Source organism: Epinephelus moara, chromosome 18, assembly GCF_006386435.1.
Source record: "Epinephelus moara isolate mb chromosome 18, YSFRI_EMoa_1.0, whole genome shotgun sequence".
Lineage (NCBI taxonomy): Eukaryota > Metazoa > Chordata > Actinopteri > Perciformes > Serranidae > Epinephelus > Epinephelus moara.
This window is the reverse complement of record NC_065523.1, coordinates 3,195,853-3,217,998: the sequence shown is the minus strand read 5'-3', so window position 1 is coordinate 3,217,998 and position 22,146 is coordinate 3,195,853. Positions and strand designations below refer to the sequence as shown.

The 22,146-nt window shown below is 40.1% G+C and overlaps 1 protein-coding gene across 1 annotated transcript in view; it reads right to left on the bottom strand.

Moving 5' to 3' along the window:
- rab11fip4a (RAB11 family interacting protein 4 (class II) a) overlaps positions 1–22,146 on the bottom strand; it is a 113,800-nt gene that overhangs the window by 53,511 nt on the left and 38,143 nt on the right. The window contains exons 4-8 of the mRNA XM_050070247.1: positions 18,406–18,569; positions 18,026–18,187; positions 5,816–5,950; positions 3,519–3,554; positions 3,164–3,272 (exon numbers count right to left, since the gene is read on the bottom strand). Of these exons, the coding sequence (XP_049926204.1) occupies positions 3,164–3,272; positions 3,519–3,554; positions 5,816–5,950; positions 18,026–18,187; positions 18,406–18,569 (606 nt within the window). The remainder of the gene's footprint in view (positions 1–3,163; positions 3,273–3,518; positions 3,555–5,815; positions 5,951–18,025; positions 18,188–18,405; positions 18,570–22,146) is intronic.

The window sequence follows — 22,146 nt, the reverse complement described above, 5'->3', positions numbered from 1 at the left end:
GAAGCATGATTATGTAATAAAACAGGTGTTTATTTTAGGATCCAGGTGGTGAAGGGCTGTGTGCGCACAATGTTCCAACAGGGGACAGCCCTCCATTCCGAAACACCGCCGTTCCGAACCAGCCCCACTCCGAAATTGATTTTCAATCAAGTTTGAGAATTGTATTGCGGAGTTTTGCACAGCGGCGACTGGATCTTTGCTCTCAAACCACAAAAAAAATGTGATGGCACAACAGTCTCCTTCAGTACATTATTCTATGCTTTCTTTTGATTTTCACATTGGCTAGTCATCCTGTTTAATTTGTCTTCTGATCAAATCGGAACCGTTGAAACAAGTAGTAGGAAGCCTCTGCAAGTAATTGGTTGCTGGCAGACACTGCTGCAATAAAATGGTTAATCAGCAGTGCCGTGCACTGTAGAGCCGATGCGCTGCTGGTTCTGCTGGCCTGAATAGAATATAATGTCTATAGCCTTACTGTTGTGTACAGCCTTATAGACTGAGCTGAATAGTGATGCGCGGGTCGACCCGTAATGCCCGGGTCGGGCAGCAGTGATCGTCTGTTAAATCGGTCTGTAAATGATAGTTTGACATTATTATTATTAGTACAATCATTAGGCTATTACTGTCACGGCATCTGAAGGTAATGATGCGTTGAGCAATTGACAGTCTGCGGTCGTTTTCAAAACACACTTGTGTCACGCACTCCAGAAACTTGTTGAAACTTTAAACAATAATTAATTGTACAAAACGGGGGGAAAAAACGTTGACAAAAACGGTTCCATAATTCATATTAAATTCAAAAGATAACGAAAAAACAGCTATATAAAAATATGTTTAAAAAAAATAGAATATCGAATACCAAATTTTCATAACGAATATCTACCCATAGAAATGAATATTCGAATATCCAAATATTTGGGTACAGCCCTATCCATAAAGGGTTCAAAGTGTTCAGGTTTCATGCAAACACTGTTAAGAAATAAACTGTTTGCTTTTTTCCTCCCAAGATAAAGTTCGTGATTAAATACATTATCTGACTCTTTGTCTTTCTTCACCATCTTTTTAATGAGAGAGAACGAGTGTGTAAGTTGCTGCAAGATACTGCTGCTTTCACTAAAACACACTGTTGCCGCTGTTGCGCAAGCTCACACTCAGCTCAGGCTGTACTTCAATCCCTGATCACTACGCACCTTTAACTAGTCCCTATTATTAACTGGACATTACACAGGTAGCCACGCCCACACGGTGACAAGCCCCAGACGCACAGCACTTTTTGGCCCCCCCACTTCTGAAATGCATCCGGCGTGCCTGGTCTTAAGTCCACACAAGTCTGTTCCGATGCATCCCCGGTGAAATGGGTGTGGCGAGAACACATCCGGGAATTTGGACTGAACTTGGCTAGATGTGAACTTTGAATTGGAACAGTACTTGGGCTGTGACTGATGACGTGTCACAAGTCCACAAGAACACAAGTCCGCACAAGAACGCATATTGAGAAACGGCTCTAGTCTTGATGTTAGACATACTTTAAAATTATGTTTACTATTTGTCAACTGTACACATTGTTTTTGAGTTTGAATCTTGCTAGCCTAAGGTCAGCTTTCTGTGTCATAGGGTTATATGAGCTGACTGGTCTAGACATATCTCCTGTTGTGTATTGAGGCTGTAGTCTGCAACTATCATGCTCTATCTTCTTTCATTTTCCTGTGTCTGCTGCCTCCTCCTGTCAGATATAACAGCACTGTTGCCATAGCAACAAAGCTATCGCCTCAGGCTTAGCCAGGAGGAGACATGGCTAACTTTCCTACCTTATAGTGAGTCCGTCTAATATAAAAGGCAGGCTTAACCTGACATTCTACAACCAATCTAAGGCCAAGAATAGTCTTAGACTGACTTCATGCAACTGGCCCCTAGTGTAGAAATTTATTGGGGGGCCCTGGACAAGGCTGATCCCTAAAAACAAAGGCCCCAGATGGTAACAGGAGTTTACCTGGGGGGGCTGGACAAGGCTAGATTTTCAAGGTAAAAGCCCCCTTAATGGTATATTAATTAACTAGGGGCTCACAACAAAGCTGTTTTCAAAATAAAAGCCCATAAATGGTAGAATGGTTAAATTCAAAACTTTTTTAAAAAAAATGTATACTTGCAGTGTACCTACCTGCTCGCAATACTTTTGTTACAGACATCAATTAAGCTTCAGCGAGATTGCAAAGTAATTATACTTCTGCCGGACATTTTTCAATCAACTATTACTTTTTCAGGAACAGAAATCATTCAAATGCTAAAATGTTACACTGCTAAAGAACATTAAATGCTTGTTTTGACTTTTTGCTATATGTTATGCTGTATGAGTCAGAGCATTTATTCATTAAGCCTTCTCGTTAATTTATTTAATCTTCTACCTTTAACAGTATTACAGTTTAGCTTCTTGATTTCAATGTCTTTCAGCTCTTAGCTTCTTTGGTTAATGAAGTTCAGCTTTCTACTCTGCCAGTTTTACATTTCAGTTTCCAGGTTTTTCAGCATTTGGGCTTTCACAATTTCAAGGCAATTCATTTCACATTTCTCTATCTTTCAGCAATGCCTTGCGATTAACTTTAGCTTTCGGCATTCACACAGCAGCGTTTCAGTATTTTCAGGTTTGTCTTAATTCAGAGATCAGAATAATTTGTGTGGAATTAAAGTCTATGTTCTTGTCTAAGAGATAAAAGTTCTCTGAGAATTAGAGTTGTAGTCACCACCATGTCTGCTACATAATAGAATACCAAAGTGTACCTGTAATACTAAAATAACAGAATACTTAAGTGTACATATGATACTACAATAACAGAACACTAAAGTGAACTTATAAGACTAAAATAATCATCCCCCATGTTAGAAAGCACTATGAAGCTTTTAAAGACTCCAGCAATATTACACTGACTTTAGTTGACTCCAGTGGTCTGCACAGTTTGATCTCACATACTATGCTGAAAAGGAACTCAATAGTGGAATGAAGTCAGTATTGACCAAAATCCAGCAGTTACGTTTTCAGTGAATTGTTGAGGCCATGCATCTAAAATATTCAAATTCAATTCCTAGGGCTGGGCTAATCATTTAAAATGTTTGTATAATAACTTGACTGCATTTTTGTGTGCATGTGTATGTGTGTGTGTGTTTGTACTTTTTCTGTGATGTCTAAGTCGCAGGAGTCGATGCTGTCTGTGAACAGATCCTCTGTGCTGCTGCCCTGACTGGACCCAAACACACTATGGTTGGCCTGAAACAGCTGCCTGCAGGGAGGAGAGGACACATTAGAAATCAACAGCGAAGAGAGACACATCATTACCCACTTTACATGATGATGATGATTACATACAAACTGTGCCACCTTCTGAAATTGCTCTCCTATTATAATACTCTAATTATCACCTGGGATCTGTTACATGTGATTGGCCGCCCCCCTCCTTTTATGCAAATGAAGATTCACTTAAGTATCTTAATTTATAGGTCATTATTAGAAAGGTCAGGTCACTCACCGCCCAAATGCTGTGCTGGAAATCTTTCTGTTAGGGCTGAAACACAAGAGAGAGACTGAGTCACACACGTCTTGCTGCCTCAACAATAACCAGTCCTGCCAACTCTCATGCACTGACACTTTTTTACACACCACATATCCATTTTCCCACACAAAGAAAATATTATTTATAACTGATAACTTATGCCAGGGCCACTGCTGACCACTTGGCTGCCCTAAGTGCCCACTTTTTTTTTTGCCAAATTGGGAGTGCAAAAAATACATTTTAATTAATAACATAATTCTCCCGAATCAATATTTTAACGTCCACTTTTTTGCTGATGATTGTATTTTATATGCCCCCGGTTCTACCCCATCCCAAGCCCTGACTCATCTACAGACTGCCTCTGATGCTTTGCAATTATCCCTCCATAACCACAGACTAGTTTTAAATGCAGAAAAAACTAAATACTTCGTATTCTCCACTTCCACCACTAGTGACTCTGACTATCCTGCCATCAAGACCTTAAATGGCACCCACATTACTCTCACTGACTAATACAAATACTTAGGAATTTGGCTTGACAGCAATTTATCATTCAAGATTCACATTCAACAGGTAACTCAAAAACTAAAAATCAAATTAGGCTTCTTGTACAGGATCAAAGTCTGTCTGTCTCCCTCCAACCGAAAAATCATTGTACTGTCAACCTTCATGTCTGTCCTTGATTATGGGGACATCTTGTTTTGTCACGCTGCCCCATCAACTCTTCAGAGCTTCAAAGCTCTACTGCTGAAACTTCCTAATTACCTCACATCTCTTCTCTCATTAAAATCCAGTAACTACAGAACACGATCCAGTAACTATTTAACCTTAGATATTCCATATACACGCACTAATATTGGCAGAACTGGTTTCAGATATTATGCTCACTTTAAATGGAATGATCTGCAATCTGCCCTTAAACTTGAGACATTCATTCATCTTGGAGATTTTAAACCTCTGTTGTGTGATGTTTACTATGATTGTTGTAACTGTTTCTGCTAATTCCTTTTATATCTTGTTGTTTTTGTTTGTTGGTTGTGTTGTGTGTTGTTTTGTCTACTGATTGTGAATGTTCCTTGTTCTCAGGTCTCTCTTGTAAAAGAGATCTGCCTGATAAAATAAAGATTAAATAAAAATAAAAAATACATTTTACACACACACACACACACACACACACACACACACACACACACACACACACACAAAGCATCAAAGATTGAATGAATTTTTAAATTACAGGGAAAAAAAGGAAAACTGAATGAATAGCATGCACATTCACTTTGAAGGTGCCGTATGTTCAGTCAGTGTGTATTCCTGTCACTTTATCTATAGGACTGAGTACACCTCCAGGGCCAGGGGCCCACTGTCTCATAATCTGCATATGATTACAATGGGCACATACTCTAGTTGATCTGCCATGTATTGGTTGTTATAATACATTTGTTGCTATTGCATCTGAGACACAGAGACACAAAAACAGCCACCCCATTGGGAAGCCGTTGCCATAGCAACATCTCATGCGCACCCTCTAATCTGGCTGCAGCATCTGGTACCAAGAATAAATCAGAGGGTGGGATTTGGGTGTATGGCTTATGGGTAGGCTATCTGAACACTGTTATATGGGGGCGATGCTGTGGCAGCAGCAGAGTGTATCTTCGCTCCACTCGTCATCTACCACCCACTGTAGCTGCCATCAGAGTCAGTTATACAATTTAAGTTCATTTAATATTTTTGAGACAAATACAAGAAGAATTTACGTTTTAGGAAAGAATATTTTTTGTTAATAAATATAAACAAATAAATTGATTAACAATTGGGAACATAAAACCTGGTAACCTGCCTAAGAGGACCTGTCTTATATTTTCATAGAGGAAATAATGTTCTTTTGTTGCTGTGGGGTAGGGGCAGATTTGTTGCTACACTCTATATGCATGTGGTGCCAGACTCAACAGACAGCACCTGTAATGTTTAAGTTACTTTGCTGTGTAAGTTTTATGAAGATTTGGACTACGCGAAGACTTGTTAAGCCTGAAGTTTTCTTTCTTACTCACCTTGAGTTAATGTGGCCAATGAGTTCTCACGGCATGTTGGATGGCATGTTGGACGGCATGTTTGATAGCATGTTTGATAGCATGGATGTGCAAATAAATGCCTGTAACTCCAAGAACACTTTGAGCTTGTGATTTCAACTGGAGGGGAGTTATATCCACCACTGTTTGGTCTGATTCAGCCTTTGTGTTTATGCTCCCGTCCTCATGTGTTGTATGTTTTACCTGTTGGCCTTGAGGTTTCGAAGTCGAGCCTCAAGGTCATTGAGTAGATTCACTTTCTTGCAGCACTGAGAACAGTATATGTCCAGCAGCTCACTGTTATACAGCTGCCTTATCTTCTGAGGAGTCTGTCCAGCACTGCAAATGCAAAGAATACATCAATGTGAAATGTAGAACTATATGAAAGATATTCAATATAATTGGATGTAACAACAAATGTGTTAACAATGATTCAGGAAGACTGTTTTATTATTTTCTTATTATGAAGAGCTTGTGACACAGTTCAAGAGAGGCATCTGTTGGCCCTTTTCACCGCAGACATTTTTAAAAGGTTTTTATATGCACCTGCCAGTCAGCATCTGTGGTCATCCCAGGGAGTACAGTCTTATCTTGGAAAGTGCTTAGGTTATGTATCTGTGGCACTGAGGTCTCTGTAGCATTTTAAAGGTAAGATGTAGTGTCATTTGGCTGAATGAAAAGATAACATGGATGTTTTTGATCGGGCAGTTAATATACAGTAGCTGTCACTATGTACTTTTGGCTCTTTATGTGTACAGATAATATATTACTTGAATAAAAATGTAGAAATATAAATGAACTGAGGGATTAGATTTCATTCTATTGAAAATATACATTACAGGTGCACCTTTGACTGCATCTCATAGTCTCATCATCTCAAAAGCTCCAAAAAAGCTAGTCAGTGAACCTTTTGAGTTGCATATATTTTGTATGAATACAAGTATATAGTTGTGTCGAAGTGTGACTGACAGAGCTTGACTAAGCAGTTGATGTTGTTATAGACCTGTTTCACAGTGTGGGAAGTGAGCAAGGCAGGCAGCAGTGACAAAAAACTGCAGTCAAAACAGATTGTTTTCAACAGTCTTCACAGAAACACTGACATCCTTTTCAGCAGCAACCAGCAGCACTATGGGTCAGTCAGACAACAAAAATTTCCTAACTTTTTGGCAACCACAGTTTTGCCCAAGGTGGCCCAACTTTGGCATGAAAATCAAGTGTGTTTGTGTGTTTCAGTGAAGGTGAGTGCTTCTGTTCTGCCAAATGGCTGAAGGGGAAAAGAGGGAGGGGGGCATTACTTTGTTGTAACTTAATCACACATAGTCCAATCCGCTCTAAATTTAACATGCTGGACAAGAGCCCGGGCCTGAAGACATCTACACGTTCACACTGACTCATACATATGCCACCTGCTGACAACAGGATATCAGCCTTATGTCACAAAGATCAGTTAGTTCACATAAAATTTACATGGTGTGGTCTACACGTGATATTCAGCAACACAATGATAATTACTGTGTTCTCTAGTGCCATGTAGTGGGAACAAGAAGTGGTACACAATTTGTGATTCGTCATTTCCAGCACCACACACTCCATACAGGAACTGTCTATGTCGTGCGCACAGTGTTGCTGACATGAAGGTGCAAGGGCTCGTTAATCACTGCTTGCAGTTTTAATCATTATAGCCCAAGCATCAGTTGGTGCAAGGAACCTGTGGAAAACCCACTCTGTTTATTATTATTTCACAACTGAAATTGCTTTTTAATTGCTTTTATATTTTACGTTTTTTTGTGCTTGAGTGTTGAATTTTTTGTTGAAAATTGTCTCACTAGCTCCTCCTAGAAAATTTCAACAAAGCAGTCCCTGTGGTACGTTTACCCTGGAGGAACGAAAATTGGGAGGCACATGTAACATCCCAGGACTTCAAAAAATAAGTCTCTTGAAATTAGTCTTAATTTTCAGGGCACATTTTTCCATTTCCAAGCATTATACTTCTCCCAGATATTTTACAGATTGTCTTTTAGCAGATTAACTTGATCCACCTAAATTTTGTTTAGTATAATCCCATGACCTTCCTGATGCTAAATTGCAAAGCTTTTGGGCCCTATTTAGATGGTCTAAAGTGGACGGCGGAGGGCACATAATCCATGTTGCAAGTGTCATTGCTATTTAGATGCAGGCGCAGTTGTCATTTTCACGCCCTGCGCCCTCTTCGTCTAACTAGCAAATGAACTTGCGCTTCTCTGGGTGTGTTGGTCTAAAAATGAGGAGTGGTGAGGCGCAGTCATGGCGCGTTGCTAGTTAGATGACGTAAAAAGCAAATGCGCCAGTGACCAACAAAAACCTGGTCTAAAGTCAACGGCGCAATATTTCGCTGTTAAACAAGTTAGTAATATGCGTCTCTAGGCGGGTGTACAACGCGCGTGCACTCTGCTCAGACACACACGGAGCAGCCACACATATGCAAAAGATAACAAATAAAAATATGATTACAATGTGAACGATTATTATTGTGCACGTTACAGTATTTTTCATAAACACGTCTTAATGGTCAGTCATTAATCAGAACGATCTAATCGCAGTAATAATGATCATCATAATCCGGGAGGTCCAAGCTGGCAGTGTCCGAATATATGGAACTGCGAGCAGACCTCCACGGGCTGATGATGCATAGCCTGTAAAATGAACTTGTCTTTCCCAAATGAATTGTGATCATTTTGGCATGTAAATCACAAAATCAAACATGTGAAAACGTTTCATAGACTTTATTTTTACATAAACACAACAATAACCAGCTTCTGTGAACTAAAAACGTAAACTCATAGCCCTACAAGTACAAATGTATATTTAAAAAAAAGCTTTTAGAACGTAAAACTGAAGATCATCTTGTCAGGAGGAGGAGGAGGATGCACAGCGGCCGCACAGCCCGCCGCACAGCCGGGGGCACCCGGGGGAAGCTCCGCAACCCGCGCGCAGCCAGACCAGACGGGCCCGGGTGCAGCCACGGGACCAGCCCTTCCTGGGCCTTCGGGCGGGGGTGGGCGGGGGTGGGGGGGGGGTCAGGATGCTGGAGAGGGAGCTGGGCTCTCTAACCTCCCGGGTTAAAATAAAATTGAATAACTTACAATTTGTTGACAGCGTTTCTCCCGTGCGCGCGCGCTCTCTCTTTCTCTCTCGCAGTAGAGTGTAGTGTATAGAGATACATTTATCGTCTCCTCAGCTGTAAAACGCTCACTTTTTCCAGTTGGTAGGTCCGCCATCTAACTAGCTCTCCGCCGTGCACTCCAATTGAGCTTCTCTTAAAGGGAATGAGAGGTGACACTCTGATTGGCTTATGGAATGATACGCCCAAAACACACCCATGACTAATTCACAGAGTAAGTCCAACCCTTTTAGACTCTCCGCCATGGCGCACAGTCTGAAAAGCGCTGTCTAACTAGCAAGTGACTGGGACACGCCCATGCGCCGCACGTCGTCCGCCATCCGCTTTAGACCATCTAAATAGGGCCCTTTGAGTTTTCATTGAAGGGTGTTGCAAATTTTGACGTTTTGACATGATACAGGAAGCTTTTGTAATTTGACTTTATGGAGTCCACTCTGCCCTAAATTTCACATGCTATGTAAGAGTCCAGGCCTAAAAACATCTGCATGTTAAAATGTAGTCATACTTACAGAGTCACCTACTGACATCAGGAAATGACAGATTCCCTTTGTTGATTTACCCTTTCTATCAGGTTAACCAGATCCACCTCAAATTTGTTCAGAAGAGTCTCAAGTCCTTGATAATGCTTAGCAGTGAAGCTGTTGCATGTTTATCAAATGGCATTGGTATTGTGAGGCATTATTTGCCATGAAACTTCATAAACAACTCTGAAATCAACTACAACCAAATTTTGTAAGCATACAAGCAAAAAACATTCTATATCTGATTACAGGACAGTCTTGCATTACAATGTCCCAATATCTTTGATTTAAGGTCAACCACATAAATGTTTCATTTAATATGGTTTTTGTGCTTGCGTGTGACAAGGAGGTATGATAGAGGCCCCAAGAAAATTTCAATGAAGCAGCCCTTGTGGTGTGTTTGACTAAGATGCACACAATTTGGTACAAACATATATCACCTCTAGACTTGAAAAAAGTCTCTTAGGGCCATGCTCATGCTCTGAACTCAACAGGAAGTCAGCCAGTTTAACTTAACTGTGAAACTTTATGCTCAAAACAAACTCTTCACCAACTTCTCCTAACATATTAACTTGATGCACCTTATTCAGTGTAATCTCAAGACCTTCATGATGCTACACTGCAAAGCTTTTGAGTTTTTGTGTTGTTGACATGGTGAGGCAAACAGTCACCGTGAAGCAGTGACAATATTCAGCACACTGTTTTTATTATCCAGTAAAAGGCAGTGTTGCCTTGCTCATGAATGTAAAGCACTGCAGTGTATAATCTGCGTATTTGATATTTAGGCAGTTTGCTTTTCCATATGAGAACTGTATTCATTTCACAAAGTGAGATTAAAACAACATGCCTGTCAAGAGAGACTGAGACAATAACAAAACCTACTTGAGCATAAAAATCAATGCAGCATTGCTTAAAAATGATATACCACGCAGGGAAGTCATTGGTGGATAAAGTCAGCAGTGATGATGGTGAAGACTCAACTCCTGACAGTTTCTCAAGAAGATCAGAGGAAGATATTGAAAAAGGCTATGATCCGTGTGAGGAGGACATGTTAGTAATTTTCATCACATTATTGTTTTGTATCTATAAAATATGTGGTTATATAGGTTATATTTATCAATATTGTTATAATATGTATATATTTATATGTATAATGCATAGTCACCTGGAGCACTTGACTCCACTAGTGGATATAATTATTTAAAAAAAACCTATGTAATATTTTTTACAATATTTATAAATATTATAATGGTATATTATTAGGGACCTCGGCCGAAGGGTGAGGACCCTATTGTTTTTGGTGTGTTTCTTCTTTCTTTCTTTCTTTCTTTAATTCTTTCTTTCTTTCTTGCTTCTTTAGTCTTTCTCCCACCGTCTCTTTGAACCCAAATTTGACCCCCTAAACATGCTCAAAAACTCACCAAAATTGGCACCCATGTCAGGACTGGCGAAAAAAATGATAAAATGAAAAAAATAACCCCAAAAGTGCCCAAATGGGCTCTCTAGCGCCACCTGAGCACACTAAAATGGCCACTGTTTGAATGATCAAACCAAAACTGGCTTGTTCGTCACATCAAGACCTACAAATCACGCGCTGACACCCCTGACCTAAATCCTACAGGAAATGAGCTATTTGCCCTTTCAAAGTAAGATTTCGCCTCAAAAATGCTCTTTTTCAAAAACTATCTCCTCCTAGACCGTTTATCCTATTGGCTTTAAACTCACACACATGACAGCTCAAACCCTACTGAAAAAAAACTTCTGTATAACTTTCTCATTACTCAAACAGTTTGGATTTTATGGGCTCTTAAAGGTAGCCTGGTGAAACCATCCTGATCTCGCGAGCTCATATTCAATTTCGCTCCGCAGATCAGTCTGGCCATTCAATCATTAAGGCGCATTCTGGCATCGGTTAAAGCTTACCGGACCAATCACAACTGTTTATTACTTTGAGGCGGGCACGTCAATCAGAATAAGAGGGACAAGGAGCGGAGTGAATGCATTTCATAAACAACCAACATGGCTACTGATTTTGAAACTGTGATGGTAAATGTGTTGAACGAACTGGAATGTATATTTTCTTTAAAAGCAGAACAAACGGCTGCACTGAAAGCTTTTATTGAAAAAAAGGATGTGTTTGCTGTCCTTCATACGGGGTTTGGTAAAAGTTTAATTTATCAACTGGCTCCGTTGATCGGGAAAAAGATGGGAGTGAAAACCCAGCGGCTATTGTTGTTTCTCCGCTAGTTGCTCTCATGGAGGAGCAGGTCAGGGAAGCGACCAAACTGGGAAACACAGCCATGCAACTCGGAGTCCACAGTGAGGAGGAAATCCGCAAAGACGGCAACACTCTTTGCCAGACATCATCACAGCTCATCTCCACTGCAGTTTGCTGGTCTGTTTACAGTGGCGTTGTGCTAGCCTACGTCACACTTTTCGTTTACTCTGGTTTTCCGTCTTTCCAATTGCATGAAGGGGCACTTTGAGTGACAGCCATTGATACCGCCCCTCAGGAATAGAGGAAATGTACACTCCGTGTCCAGACCCATTCGCGTTTTGCGAATTGGGCCTGGCAACGGCAGGCTATCTTAAAGGTGACGTGCCACAAAACCTCCTGACGGTTTTCGAAAGCTGTCCCATAGGAAATGAATGGAGAAAGGGACCAATCATTGGCCTTTTTCGAGCCTAGACAGCTACTCCATACTTTAAGATTAAGATTAAGATTGGTCTTTATTGTCTCTCAAGAGAAATTCATTTTGGACATATGCAAAAAATACCAGCGTCTCACATCAACACGCAGATTACTTTGTGCTACAGACTCCATTTCGACGTTGAAATGTTGCCACAGGACTCATCTATTCACTCATGTTTTCACCTTTTCATATCTTTTACCGTTTTTAATCTGTGCCTCTTGTGACAAAGTGGGTGAGAATGCACCTTCACTCACCACTTGTCCCTTACGTGCTCATTGTACACAGTATACCATGGTACCTTTACATATGTTTATTTTGCTATAATTTACCATTGCTTTCGTAACATTACACCACTTACTATCCCGGGTTTGTTTGTGTTCTTGTTATGTTACAGTTAACATCAATGCACATGAGTAAATTAAAACAAACACACAGTCATAAGTTGGTTTCAGTTACTTTTATTGTGTTTCAGGTTTGAAATTAGTTGAATTGTTTGTTCCTTTGTTCGGACCCACCATGCAGGACTGTTTGGGAGGCCGCCACCCAGCACTTCCTGTCTTTTATAGTTTTAGTGATGTCATCAATGACATCATTGGGCTGAACTAAGTGGAGGCGTTTTCTTTTTGTAGGAATATTTCTTTTGTTTGTTTACTGCAGTTTAAAGTAACCGGTTAGGATTATTTACTTTTGGAAGTTCCTTTAGTAATGAAAATGTGCTTGTAAGTTAATCCTAGGTGTTTATTTGATTTCCTTGTGTTAAGGTTACTGTGTATTGCAACCTCCTTTTGTTTTGGTAGGGGCTGAGGCAGTCTAAGTGTTAGTCAGTCCCTCATAAAGGCAGTTGAGGTTTGAGCTCAAGGCTGAGAGGAAAGGCCGTGCTGCTGTGAACACCTGCCCTTTTGTTTGATTTATACGCTACCTAACTTCTGAAGTGGCTGCAAATTTTATCCAGATTTTACAGAGCACTCCTGCAGAGATTTTACCAGCACCCTGTGATTTTATTGTGGACAATTTTAACAACAAACTCAAGTCAACGCTGGACTCAGTGGCTCCACTTTTAATCAAAACAATTAGAACAAAACCTACTCCCCCATGGAGAAATCAGGAAGTCAAACAACTGAAAAGATACTGCAGGAGTGCTGAGAGAAGATGGAGAAAATCAAACCTAACAGTCCACTACGAAATATTACGTCAACATCTCAAAACCTACAATAACGCAGTCAAACAGGCAAGAATTTCCCACTTCAAAAAACTAATCTCTGACAATAAAAACAATCCCAAATTCCTCTTCTCCACAATTGATATTTTAACAAACAGTAATTTTAACAGATCACCTAAGACAACAACCAATGCCCTTTGTGAGGACTTTGCAGACCACTTCAGAAGTAAAATCAATGACATCAGATCCAGTCTTTTATCGCAACAGATTTTAACTGTCGACACACCTGGATCATTGCTTTTACCTGAGGAAACACTGGAGAGTTTTGCCCTGGTTGATGCGAGGACACTTGGTCGAGTTTTCTCCCAAGTAAAGCCCACAACCTGCCTTTTAGACCCAATTCCCACACCATTTTTTAAAACATTTTATGGATTCTTTGAGAAACAGCTACTGTACATGGTGAATTGCTCTCTTCAGACAGGTGTCTTCCCGGCCTCCTTGAAAACGGCGGTGGTGAGGCCCCTTCTGAAGAAGAGCAATTTAGACCCCAACATTCTTAATAATTATCGACCTGTATCCAACTTACCATTTTTAAGCAAAATTTTAGAAAAACTGGTTTTTAACCAAGTAAATGATTTTTTAAATACAAATAACACTTTAGAGAAGTATCAGTCTGGTTTTAGGATGAACCACAGTACCGAGACAGCCCTTTTAAAGATTTTAAACGACATCAGGTGCAATTTAGATAACCATAAACTCACAGTCTTGGTACTACTGGATCTAACCGCCGCCTTCGATACAGTAGACCATCACATTTTATTAAATAGACTGAGGCACCTGGTCGGCCTCTCTGGTACTGTTTTTAACTGGTTCGTCTCTTACCTTACTGATCGACACTTCTTTGTAAGTATGGATACATGTTCCTCAGGAACCCATGAGATAAAGTGTGGGGTCCCCCAGGGGTCAATTTTAGGTCCAACTCTTTTTAATCTCTACATGCTTCCTCTGGGGGACGTCATCAGGAGGCACGGCATCAGCTTTCATAGTTATGCTGATGATACGCAACTGTACATCGCCGTGTCTCCTGATGACACAGGGCCAATTGATGCCCTTTTTAACTGCATTTTAGATATAAAGTCATGGATGGCAGCGAATTTCCTGCAGCTCAACCAGGACAAAACAGAGGTTTTAGTCATTGGTCCTGAAGGCCAGAGAGAGAAACTTTTACCAAAACTACAGGATTTTAAACCAACACAATCTGTAAAAAATCTGGGTGTGATTTTTGACTCTGAGCTCTGTTTTATTCCACATATTAAAAACATAACAAAGGCAGGTTTCTACCACCTTAAGAATATAGCCAGAGTCCGCCCGTTTCTCTCTCAGGCCAGCACGGAGGTGCTGATGCATGCTTTTATCTCCTGTAGGTTAGATTATTGTAATGCCCTGCTCTCTGGTCTTCCCAAAAAGAGTATCTCAAATCTACAATTATTACAGAATTCAGCTGCACGAGTGCTGACGAGGACCAGAGGGCGGGAGCACATTACACCAGTTTTAAAATTGCTGCATTGGCTCCCCGTGCGCTTCAGGATCGATTTTAAGGTTCTTTTATTAGTTTTTAAATGTCTTAACGGTCTTGGGCCTTCTTATTTATCTGACCTGCTTTTACCATATCAACCCTCGCGGACCCTGAGGTCCTCCGGCACCGGCCTTTTAACCATACCACAAGTTAGGACTAAAACACACGGGGAGGCGGCATTTAATTATTATGGCCCCCGATTGTGGAACAGCCTGCCGGAGAACCTCAGAGCTGCAGAGACTGTTGATGTTTTTAAAAAGAGGCTCAAGACTCATCTTTTTAATCAGGCTTTTAACTGATCTCTTTATTTATCTATTTTAAATTCCTCTTATAACCGATTTATCCATCTATTATCTATTTTTTATTTATTTTTTATATTCTTACCCTTCCTCTTTTTACGTTCTTATCTCATTTAACCTTTATCTTTTGTTATTTTAGTTAGCCTATAGGTTTTAGTTTTGATGCATTTTATGTCTCTGTTTTAGATCATTCTTACCTAGCTACTAACTCAATTTTATGAGCTAAATAGCTTTTTGTTGGGTGGGAGGGTTGGGTTTTCTCTTTTCTTTTTGTTTTCTGTTTGGATCTTTGTTGTTTTTAACCTCTGTGAGGCACTTTGTGTTACTGTTGTATGAAAAGTGCCATATAAATAAAGTTGATTTGATTTTATTATGAGTTAATTTTCCTCAGTTATTTGCTTGGCATTTTGTTTGGGTTTTGTTTGTTTTTGCCTAATTTGCACGCGTAATGGCGAGCACTGTAAATAAATGTACACTTTGGTGGAGACAAGAAGTCTGCTGAGTCTGCCTACCTACCATCTTCCTTGACACTCGAGCTAAACTATCCNCTCTGTGAGGCACTTTGTGTTACTGTTGTATGAAAAGTGCCATATAAATAAAGTTGATTTGATTTTATTATGAGTTAATTTTCCTCAGTTATTTGCTTGGCATTTTGTTTGGGTTTTGTTTGTTTTTGCCTAATTTGCACGCGTAATGGCGAGCACTGTAAATAAATGTACACTTTGGTGGAGACAAGAAGTCTGCTGAGTCTGCCTACCTACCATCTTCCTTGACACTCGAGCTAAACTATCCTACACCTCTGAAAGTACCATGAGCAAATGTGGAGAAATTGTCAGCTGTGAGCTAGAGTGGAGAGGGGTCTAAAATCGTCTAAAACTTTTGTCTTTAACTGGCTGCCAAGGCCACAATTTTCACTGTGCATACACAATTTATACCAAAAAACGTAGGAAAACTTGTCCTGGTCGCACTGGTGTCACCATGGATCACTCACACGTACACATTTGGGTAAGTGAGCTCCCAAGCGAAGGGAGCAGTGATTTTTTTCTCATTCACTCACATGTAAATTGAGAGGAGAAATTTCTGGAAAAAAGGTGAGGGGCAACACATCTTAAACTTGCAACCAAAATCAAATTTTTGACTCCACAAACATAAAAACTATATGTCTGCATTCGGGACGAGTGTATCTCTCTGCTGGTATTCAGATTGATGATTGGACCCACAGTTTGGGAATTAAAGGGAGGAGTTAAAGACATTTTAAAGCCATGTTAATCTGCCTGGTCTCACAGCTTGTCTCTCCCTCTGCTGCATGCATCGCATTAATCACCATGACAACAGGCCTGTCTGTCTGTCTGTCTGTGTGTGTGTGTGCGTGTGTGTGTGTGTGTGCGTCTCACAATCTTTAAAGGACAGATTGCAGCTGCAGATTCTCCATTTGAAACAGCATCTACACATTATATATCAGTGTTTTCTATCTCCCACATACTACTACAGTCTTTATTACTGATAATACTGTTGCTACTTTTGTGATTATGACTGTTAAATACATATTGTACGTACTGTTATATTAAGTCCTCTGCATGGTGACATGGTTTTCGAGAGGTGATGTGAAAAACCTGTAAATAGTTGGAATCTACAACTTTGTTAAGGTTGTAAAAATGTAAATAGTTTAATGTGTATTCAATTCAGTTCAATTCAATTCCTTTTATTGTCATTGTAAATAAATACAACGCAATTCAATGCACTGAATAAAACGGAACTCATGTGGACGAGCAATACACTATTTTGTAAAAGAAAGTCACAAACTCTTGGCTCTGAAGTTTACCAATGTTTAGGTCCCCACCTCCGGTATTTAGAAATGTAGCTATTTCAAGGAACACAAACGGGACACTTTAATTTTCAGAAATATTCCAAACTGATACAGTAAATTACTTTGCTTCTATGTTGTCAGAGGTGTCATTAATCATTGTCAACATTTTTTAGCAAGAGATCTACATGCCCATATTGACTCAGAGTCATGGCACCACCTACTGACAACAGGAAGTCAGCCTTATGTGATAAAGATCCTAATTTACACGACATTTACATGGTGTGGTTTACACATGATATGCAGCAACATGATGTATAATTGGTGTGTGCTCTCTAGTGTCATAAAACGAATACAGGAAGTGGTACACATTTTGCAACATGTCATTTCCAGTGTGACAGACTCCATGCAGGAAACAACATCTAAGCCGTGCACACAGTTTAACAGTTGTGGAAATGCATGGCCACTTCTATCAAACTGCCAAGGATGTGTACTCTGTAATGAGAAAGCCCTTTGGCATTTTTGTCATCTAATATCTTCCTTGCTACCATCCACAATGTGTGAAGATCGTCGGTGCCCCTCTCCCTTCCCTTCAGGACACATACTGTACCCGCCTCACCTGCAAAGCCCTCTGCATCGCTGGTGACCCCACCCACCCGTCACACAGCCTCTTCAGCCTGCTGCCATCAGGGAGGAGACTGCAGAGTCTCCGGGCCAGGACCAGCAGACTGAAAGACAGCTTTTTCCACCAAGCTGTCAGGATGCTTAACTCTCTCCCTGCTCTGAAAAGCAAATTCGATCCTCTGTATGTCCTGTACATATTGTAGAACTGACAATAAAGCTGACTTTGACTTTGACTTTAAATCTTTTGGTACTGTGAGCAGCTCTTGAATTCTCTTATGCATTGCCTTTTGGAAGAACAGCATCAATTAACACTTCACTCAAAAATCATGTAACATTTGGTATACAAGTGGACCTTTTTGAGTATACTTCATTTTCTCAAATTTCCAATGTGAAAGTGGTCATTATTGAAACATGCTTAGAGTTAGAATGGAGCATGGAACAAAGACAAATCAAAATGTCTGTTAAGAAAAGGGCGTACCAGAAAAACAAAAAGTAACCCTACTGTTACGTCTTAAAAATATGCTTCAAGATATGAGAGTTTGTGATTCAGGGTATGTGTTTCTGGCTCAACCACCAACCTGGAGGGAAGGGATGATCCCAGGTCTGAGAAGCCATTTGTTCGGGCGTCATCTTCAGGGCTAGGACTGCTGGGAGTAAAATCCACATCCTCCCCCTCACCATAGTCCTCAAACTGCTCCTCCCCGGAGATGACAGATGCAGATGCTGAGCCAATCAGGTGACTAGGGTACCACAGCAGGAAGAACAGGAAGGTGGTTCATTTATGAAAAAAGGGAGAAACAATAAAATCACATACTCAGATCAAAGTAATTTTAAAATAGCCTCTTCTCTTGCAGTAGAACAAGTGACAGAGACTCCAAATACTATATCTCTTGACACTCACTCATAGTCACTAAATGTTCCCTAAAAGCGCCCATTCCCAGATATTGCTGTCACTGACCTGTCTTGCCGTGTTGGATCCAAAGAGTCAGAACTGTTGGCGTTTTCAGTGATGCTGTCCATGTCACACTCCCCATCAGCACCACAACCGTCACCATACACACTGCATTCTGGGTAGGACCGCGTACACATGATAATGGGGGGGCCCAGCTCAGCCTCATCATTCTACACAAACAAAATGAAACATTAGCACGTTAACATTGTGCACATACCGCATACATACAAGAGGCAGGTGGTGATACTGTGTTTTTAAAAACTACACACTGGGGCGTCGGTGGCTTAGTGGTAGAGCAGACGCCCCATGTACAAGGCTGTTGCCACAGCGGCCCAGGTTCGACTCCAGCCTGTGGCCCTTTGCTGCATGTCACTCCCACACTCTCTCCCCCTTTCACGCTTGTCTGTCCTATACATTAAAGGCTAAAAATGCCCCAAAAAACATCTTAAGAAAAAAAAAAAACTACACACTGTTAGCGCTCCTCTGTGTAATGGCTACAGTATCATTCTGTACAAAAACACAACTTGATTACCTTGTGTAATATCTCAGGGTACTCTAGTAATGGCGATTGGTACTGGTTATTGAAGGCAAGATATTTGGTACCATAGTGTCTATAACCTGCACACAGCATGCCACTGTTTCTTTAAGCACTGCTATAATGCAGAGAACTCCTTAACAACAAAACAGCTACATTATCGCTTATCATTTCCCTGATAAATAAGATGTCTGGCTAATATTCATACCCAGCACCACAACTGAATATGGGCAAACAGAGGACCTACAGCATCTCAACTTGGGGTGTTTCTCTCTTTTCCCTTACCATCTTTTATTTGTACTCCACAACCTTTAAATGCATTAGTGAGACCTATGTTATTTCAAAGATTGCAAATGTAGGATACAATGAATGAATCAATCAATCAGTCAATCATTCAATGAATCAATCATTTGTCACATTGAAATTATACAAGGTAAACTCTAGTGAAATGTGATCTTATCAGCTCCTTGAACTTATGCACTGTGATTTAGTCCTATTTTGCATCCTCTTACTGTACATTGATGGCTGCTGTTTCATAATTGTCCATGATTCTGAATGGTTCTGGTAATTCATGGTTTCTGGTTTCTGGTTGCTGAATGATTTAACTGTTCAAATATCCCAACCTCAACAAAACAGCCACATGGTCACTCTTCCTGAAATGGCAGTGCCACGCTGCAGCCGTCGTGCAGAGATCAATAGCAGGAACGGGACAGCGGTTTGCATTCCCACCATCACATCAGTCCTTATTCACCGTAAAACACACACATACTCCTCCTCTCCTCTGCTCTGTCAGATCAGAACAGTCACCTAGCTAAATGGAGCTTTCCAGGATTTAGCCATGTTTTGGTGAATCAAAGGATATCATAGTTCCTGATATCCCTCTGAAAAGTGATGAAGGTCATCCAGTTTTTTTTCCAACGCCTTTACAATGGTTAGCAGGATTCTAGTTCGGCTGGTGCCCATTTCTTCACCATCTTCCTCAATGTTTACTGATGTTTACATGTGAAAACCTCAACCTGGCTAACTAGCAGCTAGCTAGCTAGAAGTCAACAGAAAGAGGGTTTACAGACTGGTGAGCTGATTTCCTCTCCCTGATGAGTGACTTGAAGTCGTATTATGTCATCTTTGTCCAATATTAATTACAAAAAGTATAGCCAGTATTTTTAAATAATTCAAAATGCATAGATTAGCATAAATTTTGCGGAGCTGACTGGCGTCGGGAGGGGTCCGTGCCCAGCAACCAGTAGCTCAAACCAAGTAATGTGATTGGACAATAGGCTTTCCATGAGTCACTGGGACTTATAACTATGCATGTATTGCTCAGTTTTACAGGTGTTCTTAACTATTAATTACATTAACTGTTAATAACTGTACATGAACGATTGTTTTAAGAAACTTTGCACCATAAAGATTATGGTATAATATTTTGATAAATAACATCTGACTTAAATAATCAATAGTACAGGCATGTTATCAGCCCCTCTTACAATTGCCAATGGGGTGCCTTGAAAGTCAGTATTAGGGCCTCTGTTGTTTAGTATTCATTTAAATAGCCTCTGCCATAATGTACAGGGTTCAAGACTTTGACGAAATGTTTGCATTTTGCGACCATTTTTGGTGTGAGTGTGAATATTTTTTACAACTACTTGCTTGTGTGCGACCCACAAGCGAGTCTGCCAGTGTAGGTGAGAGGGGGAGGGTCAAGGAGTGAGTGCTTAGTTAACTGTGAGGATCACGCCATCTACAAGCATCAATGTTTTTAGCTGCCCAGTAAACATTTTTCTGTTGAAAAGACATTTAAAAAAATGACTATGGTCATCAGTAAAAAGACGTTCAGAAATGGCTCAGAAGTGAATGTTTTTTCACTGATTATTTGTAGATGTTGATTGAATGGTTACTATTAGACCATATTTCACCGGGATTTGCAATAGTGCGATTTTTCATCCTCTACAGTGTGCAAATAAAAGTCTATCCTCATTTTGGAGCCTAACTAAAAAAATCACATCTAAATTTCTCAGTTGAAAGTCAATATTATAAATCCAGGTGAAATATGGTCTAAATGTAACCATTCAATCAACATCTTTAAATAGTTTAATTCTGAACGTCTTTTAAACCTCAAAATGCTCACTATAATATAGAACTGTAAATGTGGTTCTGGCTTTAGAATGACAACTATTGCAGCATACAAGTTACATACTTAGTCACACATTTACAGCTTCCACTTAAAAGATAAAGAACACCATGTGACACACGTGACAATACATTTGTATTTATTAAGTAACAATTTCAATATAACCAAGAAATGCTCTTTAAATACAATTACAATAGAAATAGAAAAATACATAATCGATGTAAGGTCCCACTGGTTTGTCCCTCTGGTTGGAGAAATTAGTTTGATATGGTAGAAACCTGTAAATAAAACAAGTATAAAAAAGAAATATAAGCTGTAACAGCGAAGTACTTTCGCATGCCCATTTCAGCAGTAAGCGCAGGTTGTGATTTTCTATGAATGAAGTAGAATGTACAGATCTGACACTAAAAATGTCCTGAAATCTTCTCGGTGGCAGCACACAGACTATATAGTTCCATATTTATGACATTTTATATGAAACATTAAATACATTGAAATTACGTCTTTGAGTAGACCACATGTCACCCACCAGTGCAATATGACTTTGGAGAAATACCTCACACACTAATTAGTATTGTCTCTGTTTTGACCTACAACTGAAAAAATGATCAAAATAATTAAACAAATTTGTAATTTTGACACATTGACGATGTAACCGCATTTTAGCTAGTTGAAAAGAGGTTGAAAAGAGGTCTTAGAAGTTTAGACCAAGTATAAACCGGGTTTCAACTAGAAATCCCCGCTGAAATCCCGTTTGGTGTTCACTGGGCGTAGTCGCGTCCAATGTCATATTCAAGGATGGCGAAACAAATTAAAGACGCATTCTTCGCCCTTGTGTCAGTGCCAGGCCCTGCACAGCAAAAAGTTGCTGAGGAAAACTCGATACAGACTCAGAAGAAACCATACAGAAAAAGCCCAATCTACACTTAAAGGCAAATTTCGGTTTATTTCAACCCGTCTCCTATCGTCCTAAATTTGTTTCAAGTCACTAGTGACATAGAAATAATAGTTAGCATGTTAGCCGTTAGCCTAGATACAGCCGTAGCGTCAGACCTGTTAAAATGTAATTGAACGGGCATCC